Source organism: Zea mays, chromosome 2, assembly GCF_902167145.1.
Source record: "Zea mays cultivar B73 chromosome 2, Zm-B73-REFERENCE-NAM-5.0, whole genome shotgun sequence".
Classification (NCBI taxonomy): Eukaryota; Viridiplantae; Streptophyta; class Magnoliopsida; order Poales; family Poaceae; genus Zea; species Zea mays.
Window position 1 is genome coordinate 5,123,690 of NC_050097.1, and position 9,936 is coordinate 5,133,625.

The 9,936-nt window shown below is 44.8% G+C and overlaps 2 protein-coding genes across 3 annotated transcripts; one reads left to right on the forward strand and one right to left on the reverse strand.

Annotated features, from left to right (window-relative positions):
• Window positions 1–394: 394 nt before the first annotated feature.
• On the forward strand, window positions 395–4,940 carry LOC100383552 (uncharacterized). The gene is made up of 12 exons (NM_001176200.1): window positions 395–858; window positions 958–1,006; window positions 1,091–1,470; window positions 1,610–1,675; window positions 2,485–2,598; window positions 2,720–2,836; window positions 2,955–3,081; window positions 3,181–3,467; window positions 3,574–3,764; window positions 3,862–3,941; window positions 4,332–4,408; window positions 4,505–4,940. Exons 1-12 carry the CDS (start codon window positions 514–516, stop codon window positions 4,652–4,654), a joined length of 1,983 nt encoding a protein of 660 aa, NP_001169671.1. The 5' UTR covers window positions 395–513; the 3' UTR covers window positions 4,655–4,940.
• LOC100191439 (uncharacterized) lies at window positions 4,857–8,966 on the reverse strand. Of its 2 annotated transcripts, NR_160026.1 has the most exons (4): window positions 7,986–8,939; window positions 7,742–7,849; window positions 5,135–5,258; window positions 4,857–5,029 (listed from the first exon to the last, which is right to left on the reverse strand). NR_160026.1 is itself a non-coding variant. In NM_001367457.1 (3 exons), exons 1-3 carry the CDS (start codon window positions 8,914–8,916, stop codon window positions 5,926–5,928), a joined length of 2,241 nt encoding a protein of 746 aa, NP_001354386.1. In that variant the 5' UTR covers window positions 8,917–8,966; the 3' UTR covers window positions 5,623–5,925. The 2 variants fall into 2 exon arrangements, 1 of the variants encoding a protein (NP_001354386.1); NM_001367457.1 differs by lacking the exons at window positions 4,857–5,029; window positions 5,135–5,258 and adding an exon at window positions 5,623–7,127 and having other exon boundaries at window positions 7,986–8,966.
• Window positions 8,967–9,936: the final 970 nt, after the last annotated feature.

Below are 9,936 nucleotides of genomic sequence, written 5' to 3' on the forward strand. Positions count from 1 at the left end.
TTCTATGCATATGCTTTTGCACATGTAAACACCAAGGAATATATTAGTGCTGCATGGGTCCGGTCCCTCCTTGTTGGCGTATTTAATTTGTGGTCATGTGCAATGGCGATGTCAAATTAAAGCGAGAGTAAAAAAGTGGTGGTGTGGATGGTTTGTTTCTCTGCCATCACAAGCTACGATGGGGGTTGTGGTATCAAATCCATGGGATGGATGAAAACTGCTGCCAATTTTTTAGATGTGTGCCTCGCTATGGCTGTACGTGTAGCTAAAATTATTGGACACCAACCCTACCCTTTGTGTCGCGCGCGCTTCTCCCTTTCTCAAAGTTGCGTACCGCTTTTCCTCTTCATCTGAAGCTGCTGCCATATACCGCCCTCTTCCTCTCCTTTATATCTACCCCTTGGACCTGGAGGAGAGGAGCTAGTGAGCTACCGAGAAGAAGAAGGAAGGGCCATCTTCCGACCCACTTGTAGGCGCTGTAAGCCTGTAAGCAGTCACCTCTCAGCCACAGACATGGTGGGCATGAGAGGCGCCTACGGTGGTGCTTGCAATGACGACAGCAAGAGCCGGCTGCACGGAGGCAAGGCGGCGGAGCCGGAGATCGCGTCGATGGCAGTGCACAAGGTGGCGCCGCCACCGGCGCGGAGCACGGCGAGCAAGATGAAGGTGAGGGTGAAGGAGACCTTCTTCCCCGACGACCCGTTCCGGGCGTTCAAGGGGCAGCCGCCGGGGACGCAGTGGCTCATGGCGGTCAGGTACCTCTTCCCCATCCTGGACTGGGTGCCGAGCTACTCCTTGTCGCTCTTCAAGTCCGACCTCGTCGCGGGCCTCACCATTGCCAGCCTCGCCATTCCTCAGGCAAGCATCATCATTATTATTATTAACGACCATTAATTTGGTTGGTTATATACTAGCTTCATTAACGACGGCTCAGTGTTCTTGGCTGCATGCATGCAGGGCATTAGCTACGCGAAGCTGGCAAGCTTGCCTCCCATAATCGGGCTGTGTACGTATCTGTAACCCCTGCTAGCTTAGCTGGCGTCGATCTACTAGTCTACCTATATTAAAGGCATGCACGCAACGCATGCAGATTCGAGCTTCGTGCCGCCGATGGTGTACGCGGTGCTGGGGAGCTCCCGTGACCTGGCGGTGGGCCCGGTGTCGATCTCGTCGCTGATCATGGGGTCCATGCTGCGGCAGGCCGTGAGCCCCACCGCGGAGCCGACGCTGTTCCTGCAGCTGGCCTTCACCTCCACCCTGTTCGCGGGGCTGGTGCAGGCCTCCCTGGGCATCCTCAGGCTCGGCTTCGTCATCGACTTCCTGTCCAAGGCGACGCTGGTGGGGTTCATGGCCGGCGCCGCCATCATCGTGGCGCTGCAGCAGCTCAAGGCGCTGCTGGGCATCGTCCACTTCACCACCGAGATGGGCATCGTCCCAGTCATGGCCTCCGTCTTCCACCACACCAGCGAGGTATAAATCTATTATTATGCATGACGATGGCTGGCTGGACGAGGTCTTAATTAATTATAGCTTCTAGCAGCCAATGCATGCATGCGATTAACTGGCTAACGTGTGTTAATTTGATCTGTATGCTTGCGTACGCGTGCAGTGGTCGTGGCAGACGATCCTCATGGGCGTCTGCTTCCTCGTCTTCCTGCTGTCGGCGAGGCATGTGGTACGTATACATATACTGCCATGCATACTGAATAAAAAACTACTACTAGAATCTAGACATCTAAATTTTAACAAGTCCTTTATAAACAATTCTCTCTTGTCGTACGTGTACGTATGTATATATACCTCCCGTTGGTCAATGTCGTTTTCTGGTATATGCGGCGTGTACGTACGTACGTGGCCGCTCTAGAAAGTATTCGACGGTAGCATGCCTTTCTGCTGCTCTGCTCCTTCATTTCGCTGTCGCTGTCGCGCTCGCACACGGCACACATGACACATACGTAGTGTGTGCCTGCCTACAGGCTCTACTCCGTACTATATATATATACAGGACTGGAGTACGTACGTGTGTAGGTCGTGTGCTACTTTACTACGCACACACTACGTACTACTAGACACACGGCACACACTAGAACCGTACCCCCACCGGCCTCACGGTCACGGCAGAAGAAGATTCTGGGGACAAGGAGGAGTGCTCCTGGGGCCGGGGAGATGGCCATGCATGCAGATGCAGTAGTCATGGATGAAATGATGATCGACTGCATGCATCGATCTGGCCGTGCATTGGAAGGATCTGCGTGACATCTTTCACTCCTGGTCCACACGGAATCTTGTTGCTGGGTCCTGGCACTACTAGTCTACTACCGGCATCTGTCATGTATCATTGAGAGAGAGAGAGAGAGAGAGAGAGAGAGAGAGAGAGAGTTGATTTCAGAATCTCAGTTAATTCTTGATAGATGCAGTCCACCAGCTGCTGTGACATTTTCCACCTCATCATGCATGGCATGCATCGTCCCTGCATGTACGCAGAGCATCAGATGGCCAAAGCTTTTCTGGGTTTCGGCGTGCGCGCCCCTGGCATCGGTCACCATCTCGACGCTGCTTGTTTTCCTCTTCAAAGCTCAGAACCATGGCATCAGCATCGTAAGATCTGAAACCCGCTGAGAGGAATTTTTGTTTTTTCTTTCCTAGTTGCCTTTTGCAACAGGCCGGTTGTGGTGACTGACAGCCAGGGATTTTGTCTGCATCTTAATTTTCACCACAGATTGGGCAGCTCAAGTGCGGCCTGAATCGCCCCTCGTGGGACAAGCTCCTGTTTGACACGGCGTATTTAGGCCTCACCATGAAGACTGGCCTTGTCACCGGAATCATCTCACTGACGGTATGACTTAATTAGCATCGGGGGGGTTTTTTTTGGTTTCATCTTAATCTAGTAGCTAGCATTGTGATTGACAAGTCTCTAAGACAAGTATATCACATCAGTTACTGTACTACTGCAGGAAGGAATAGCGGTTGGTAGAACATTTGCCTCACTCAAGGACTACCAGATAGATGGAAACAAGGAGATGATGGCCATAGGGTTGATGAATGTTGTTGGGTCCTGCACATCATGCTACGTAACAACAGGTACTGTCCGATCCACTAATCTTTTCGCTGAGTAAATTTCTAGGATCAATACCAAGCTATAGCTGGACAGGGAATAATGATCATCGGCTCTGTACGTAGGTGCGTTCTCCCGCTCTGCTGTAAACCACAACGCCGGCTGCAAGACTGCCATGTCCAACGTGATCATGGCGCTGACTGTGATGGTCACGCTGCTGTTCCTCATGCCACTGTTCGTGTACACACCCAACGTTGTCCTCGGAGCGATCATCATCGCCGCGGTGATCGGCCTGATCGATTTCCCCGCGGTGTACCACATCTGGAAGATGGACAAGATGGATTTTCTGGTGTGCGTTTGCGCGTTTGCCGGCGTCATCTTCATCTCAGTCCAAGAAGGCCTTGCGATAGCGGTGGGTGGGATAATACTGACTGTGCTTCAACGTGCATGCCTGTTCTGTTTGCTTGATGTATACTCACGTTTATTTTATTTTTATTTTTTCATAAAAAAAACTGCAGGTTGGTATATCTATATTTAGGGTGTTGATGCAGATCACAAGGCCGAAGATGATGGTTCAAGGGAACATCAAGGGGACTGATATTTACAGAGACCTGCATCACTACAAGGAGGCCCAAAGAGTTTCTGGGTTCTTGATCTTGGCCATTGAAGCACCGATAAACTTCGCCAACTCCAACTACCTGAATGAAAGGTCGGTAATTTCTTTATATATTCTCGCATTTCACTTGCATCATAAGCATGAAGAACAAGTTGACAGGTATATATATATCTGTCATTTCCATTTGCAGGATTAAAAGATGGATAGAGGAAGAATCTTTTGAACAGGATAAACATACTGAACTCCATTTCATAATCTTGGATCTGTCAGGTCAGTAACTTATTACAGGCTATATGCCATTTTTTCTTGAACACGCAGAAGAACTGTGCGTCAATGTATTAAGATAAAGAAAACGGAATGTCTGACATTGTTCATTGGAACTATTTTGTGAAATAGAATTTGAGTTTAAATAATAGAGGAAAAATAACGGTTACAGAATAGTTCTGAATTATCTTGTCATTATGCAAAGTTTGATTCCCTAGTTGTCAAGTGCTAGCTAACATTAAGTTTGGAAAGTTTGGTTTTGGACCAGAAACAAAGGAAATGCAATGACTGCAGTGTATTAAAAATGCCCGTGTACAAGATAGTTGCATCTGTTTGTACTACTTGATAATATATTCTGTTTTTTTTACTAACAGATAATATAAATTGTATTTTCAGCTGTTCCTGCAATTGACACAAGTGGCATAGCGTTCCTCATTGACATAAAGAAATCAATAGAGAAACGTGGTCTGGAGGTATGCTCTTCAGACTTCAGATATGAAACTTCAATTGTTCTTATAAAAAGTAGAGAGTATTTTTGAATAGCAAATTAACTTTTTAGTGTGTTGCAGCTTGTGCTTGTCAATCCAACTGGAGAAGTCATGGAGAAAATACAACGTGCAAACGAGGCTGAAAACTATTTTAGGCCAGATTGCTTGTATCTGACCACTGGCGAAGCAATCGCTTCACTTTCTGCACTTGCCAAGATGACAAAACCCTAAATGGATTGCTGAATTGTCATTGTGTTCATCCCTAGCACTGTTAAAAGTTTTCGGTGCAGGATTTTCTGTAATGGGGAGTGCATCCAATAGGAGTACATCACAGCTATGTTTGTATCTAGTAGAATTCTTCAGATCCATGTGATGCAAATTCAATGGAAAACAAATATGACAGTACAATAGTAGATCTTACAGAAATTTTCTGCTGCAGCGATAAATATTAGGTGTCATAAGAGTATAGAGTATATTTGAATTCATCTATTTACTACAAAGTTCTTCTTCGTTCTACATTGACAGTTGGTACAATTTTTGGAGCGAGGTGCGCTAGTAGATATATATCAGAATACCTGATTGGCATCCCACTTTGCAATATGGCACCTGAGAGTAGTAGATAACTTACATTACATGGTGCATGAAATCGAAGTCATCTTGGAATTTTAGATGATTGTATGAACTCTTTCTCCAAGCTGAAGAGTCTAGTACCTTCACTTCCTCTATTACCGTTGCATGACTCAACTTTTGGGGCATTTTTGAAGACTAGATTGATAAATCCTCGAGACGAGATTAACAAGTCACCATAAACGTCTCGTTGTTAATGGGCCGTCGCCTAAAAAATACAAAACATTAAATTTTAAAATACTCACTTCAACATGGAGTCGGACCCAATATCTTTGATGATATTGAGGCTGTGGATGAGAAGAAAAAAAGAAAGACCCCTTCTTCCTCTATTTTTTTTCAGGTTCGTTTCAACATACGCCGTATTTTTATCATTTAAAACTAAAAAAATATCATTTTGATTTTGGGTGATGCATTTTTTTTCTTTTTTTAACCGTATAAGACTACGCTGGTGTGATTTATCTCTGAATGACCATCTCCTGGGCAAGAGGCCAAGATTTTACTTCGATTCAATTACAGCATTAAGTCCTGCATCAATTTACAGGAATCAATAACTCAACACAGTCAAGTAGGATAGCATAACAGTGCAAATCAAGGTGGATAAAATATGACGCGGGTCCTTCTGTCTCCCTTTGCGTGTGACATTTGCACATCCACAAGACAAGATACTGGATACATAACAAAATGAACACCATACACCACCTAAGCAGACTATAACCAAAAGTTCAATTATTTACTGGTATAGCTTATTAGTTCTACATCAACCATAATATTGTGGAGGTGCACAAGGCTATATCTCTAGGTTTATAATTGACGCCAAGCGTGCAAAATGGCACTCAAAATTACTAAACAAGATATGAACCCACAAAAGCAAAATATCATCTTGGAATTTCAGATGACTGTATGAACTCTTTCTCCAAACTGTATAGTCTAGTTCCTTCATTGCCTTTGTTTTGGTTCTGTGTCTGGTCTTTAAGAGCACCTTGACTTGTCCTTGAAACTCGACAGCTCGAATGGACATTTGGACCTAGCACATCTTCAAGTGTTATCTCAACTTGCCTCATTGTAGGCCTTTCTTCACCTTTCAAGCTTAAGCATACTTCCGCAAGCCTTGCAACAGCCTCGGCATCTTTAGCCCTTCCCTCTTCAACAATTTGTGGATCTAGAATATCCAACAAACTACAGTCTTTTATCACAGACACGAAGTGTGATGCTAGGCTTTTGCCCTCTGATGAATGAGTAGAGAATACCGGTTTAATCCTTGTTAGTAGCTCTGCTAAGATTACACCAAAGCTATAAACATCACTCTTCTCGGTGAGTCGACTAGTGTAATAATATTCAGGATCAAGGTAACCATGGGTTCCTTGGATGGCGGTATGTATTCCAGTTTCATCTATTGAAATTGACCTTGAAGCTCCAAAATCTGACACTTTTGCTGTTAACGTATCGGTGAGCAGTATATTTGCAGATTTGATATCTCTATGGAACACTGATATGGAAGCTGCAGAGTGTAGATATGCGATTGCCCTTGCAGTTTCCAGTGCAATCCTTAGTCTATCATTCCATGACAGAGGATTTTCATATTGTCCATGAAGATGGTAGGATAGGGTCCTATTCGATATGAACTCGTAAACTAGTAAAGGAACCTCAGTCTCAAGACAACAACCAAAGAGTGTTACCACATTTCTATGGTTAGTCTGTGAAAGTATAACAACCTCATTTATGAACTGGTCAATTTCCCTTTGGACCACTACTCTGGACTTCTTGATGGCAACAACACGTTGATCAGATAAGATACCTTTGTAGACTGTTCCATGACCTCCATCACCAATGATGCGATTCTGGTCAAACATGTTGGTTGCTTGCTCTAGTTCTTCAAAGCTAAAAATCTTCATCCTTTCAGCTATATCTTTATTTGAAGATATTAACTGTTGTAGAAGCAAACCATGGTTTCTCTTGAAAAACTTTTGTCTTAGAAGTTTTGCCCTTCTTTGCTTGAGTTTATTGATGATGTTGGAAACACCAAGAATTGAAAATAGTAGGCCAAAACCAGCACTTAGTGCTATTATAGCAATTAAGCCTACCAAAATAAACTCAAGGAGTCAAGGAATACAGTAAGCTAGATGTAGCATGTGACATCCATTTCAAAATTTTCTAGACACTTAAATGTGTAGAAAAAATATTTCTTAGTCATTGTCTTAGGTTTGTTTTGTTCGTGGTCACATGACTTACTTCTAAAGCATATTACACTCTTGTAGAAAAATAGACTTCTCCTTTTGCACTTAACTTGAGTTGTAACACATGTTTAAACTTCACAGTGACATCAGAAAAAGTTGTCTACTATAGGGTAACTCATGATTGCAGGGAACTAAAAGATGGTGACAGGCTCCTAATGGAGGGCCTCAAGATATGGAAAGCATTGTGATGAACTAAACGATACTACACAGAAAAGGAAACCATAGAATCATAACAGAAGAAGCAAGATCATCTCGAATTTAAATATATAAGAGAGCTAAGAAAGTGGTTTTTATCGCTAATAGAGATCACCAAGATGAGAAGAAAACTTGCTAAGCAAACTATACCCATGCTATTTGTGTGGATCAACTTGCTAGTTTATTTAAAATTGAGAAGAATACGTGTATGTCTAAATAAGCTCCGAATTTTTATTTTATTTGAAGCGGTTGTATTTTGTACCTGGAAGGCTCTTGATGCCTTTCTTTGATGAGCATCTGTATGTCCCAGGCACATTGATGCAGGTTCCATGACATGGGTAAATATCTGGCAGCTGGCACTCGTCAATATCTGGAGAATGGGGGAAAAAGAGGACCAGAACCATAAAGATGAAGCACATAATTTGCTTTGGGTGGTAGAGGTGCAGCCTGAAACCGTAGAAAAAAAATAACTAAACTAATTCTAGCTTTAATAAGCACCTCGGTACCTTGACATCCATCAGCAATATAGGGATTGCCCTCGTATCCGTGAGAACAGTTGCACCGTCTTCGATCGTAGTTTCCAATAATAGTATAGGAGAAACTGTTTGAGCTTAGGCATCTGAAGTCTGACGATTGGGGTCCTATAGGGGACAACACAAACAAGCCTGCGTCGCGTATTAGATCCAACGACCACTCTAGCACCACTGGAACGCTATCCACCATCACTACCTTCTCATGAAATCTATTTCCAAAAAATAGAGCGCTGAAGTTGCTCGCCATCGCGGCCTCAACTCTGCTGAACCAGTCCTGGTCAACTATGAAAACTGCTCTATGGTAGTAGTTACCCGTTTCCCCTTCTAGATGTTTAACCTGGATACCGTACCAAGGCAGGTCTGAGCCGAGAGATGCGATGGACGTCTGGCAGCAGCCAACGCCGGAGCAGGAGGAGACATCGGGCGTATTCACGCAGGCGGCGGCGCAGGCGCTGGCGTAGCTAAGCACGGTGCCGTAGGGGATGAGCTTCGCCAGCACGTTGCACCCGAAGGCCACAAAGGAGTTGCGCGCGGTCGACACCATCAAGGGCCCGTCCGGCGCCGGAACGGACCATGAGCCGTTGAACTCGGCGGCATACTCTACCCACGAGATTTTTGTCTGGATGCGTACCGTGCAGTCCGGCAAGGAGATGTCGAGCACCTCGACGCCGTCCCCCAGCAGCAGCTTCGCCGGGTGCTGCGCCTCGTCGCAGGTGAGGTTGAAGCCTTCGTGGAAGCAGCCACGGCCGATCCCGAACGGGTACGGCACTTGTACGCCGCCGCAGTTCTCCGGGCAGCCAGGCAGGGCTATCGGCCCCGCCGTCGCTGACGCGACGAACTGAAGCGTGAGGGCTCCGATCACGCCGATAGTCGCCAGTCGGCGGGACGAGACGGCGGTCGACATCTCTCAGCTTTTGATTTATTACCGATTTAGCGATGTCTGTTTCTCAAATTGACACGGTGCTCGCGCAGCTATGGTTTTTATATATATTATACATGTAGATCTTTAGACCGAGTGTTTTAACGTATTAGAGCTAATAGTTAATTTAGAGTAGAGAAGAATTTAGTAGTTTTGTTTTAAATGTACTAGAGATAATAGTTAATGACTAAGGGTACGTTTGGTTGCAATGACAGGACGAGATGAGATGGGACGATCCCTCAAATTAGGTTGTTTGGTTCTGAGCCAAGTGTTGGGACAGGACTATCCCAGTATTGTCCCCTGTTGTCCCTAAAAATTGGAGGGACGAAAGAGGACGCCAGGGAATGTCCCTGCCCTATCTGTCCCGCAACCAAACGCACCCTAAAATTAGTTAGAGGTATCAAATATTCTATCTAATATCAGCTATTTTTAGTAAATTAGTTAATAATTAGTTAGTTATTTATTAGAATTCTACCAGTAACTTTTTAGTCAACTAACTTTAAACGCCGACTGAGCTAGCTACTCGAGAGTTCTTACTTCACGCACTAAAGTTTGAAATATGACGCGGAATGAGGAAGCGGCTGAGATAGCCGCCTTCTAATTCTAGATAGGCATGTGGCTTTGTCGATGAGACCCAACAACGACTTATCTTCGGCCAGTTTCCCTCCCGGTTCTTAATTTCTTCGTACACGTTTCTTCTGGCTGTCTGCTATCTCTCTCTGCACATCATGACAGCAACAACCTTGCCACCTTGGAGGTGGAGAATGTTGAGTAATTAGACAAATTCCAGATTAAATTTCGAATATAAATCATGAACAAATCAGAAGAACTGAAATAAAAAGTCAAATCAGATGATGCGTACTGATTAGACATACTGATAGATAGCGCGCGCCGGAATCAGCAGGGTCGACGATGTTGAAGCAGCGAAATCAGCAGAGTCGACGAGGCAGAAGATCACGAGCAGTCGCGTGAAGACGCTTCCCAAAAATCTTATTCGGCCTCTCC

Bases quoted from the DNA above. Each gene is read 5' to 3' on its own strand.
- LOC100383552 (NM_001176200.1), top strand. From the start codon at position 514: ATGGTGGGCATGAGAGGCGCCTACGGTGGTGCTTGCAATGACGACAGC. The intron at 3,765-3,861 runs GTCGGTAATTTC...TTCCATTTGCAG, and splicing joins TCCAACTACCTGAATGAAAG to GATTAAAAGATGGATAGAGG. The intron at 4,409-4,504 runs GTATGCTCTTCA...AGTGTGTTGCAG, and splicing joins TAGAGAAACGTGGTCTGGAG to CTTGTGCTTGTCAATCCAAC.
- LOC100191439 (NM_001367457.1), bottom strand. From the start codon at position 8,916: ATGTCGACCGCCGTCTCGTCCCGCCGACTGGCGACTATCGGCGTGATC. The intron at 7,850-7,985 runs GTACCGAGGTGC...CCCATTCTCCAG, and splicing joins TATTGCTGATGGATGTCAAG to ATATTGACGAGTGCCAGCTG. The intron at 7,128-7,741 runs GTACAAAATACA...TTATTTTGGTAG, and splicing joins AGGCATCAAGAGCCTTCCAG to GCTTAATTGCTATAATAGCA.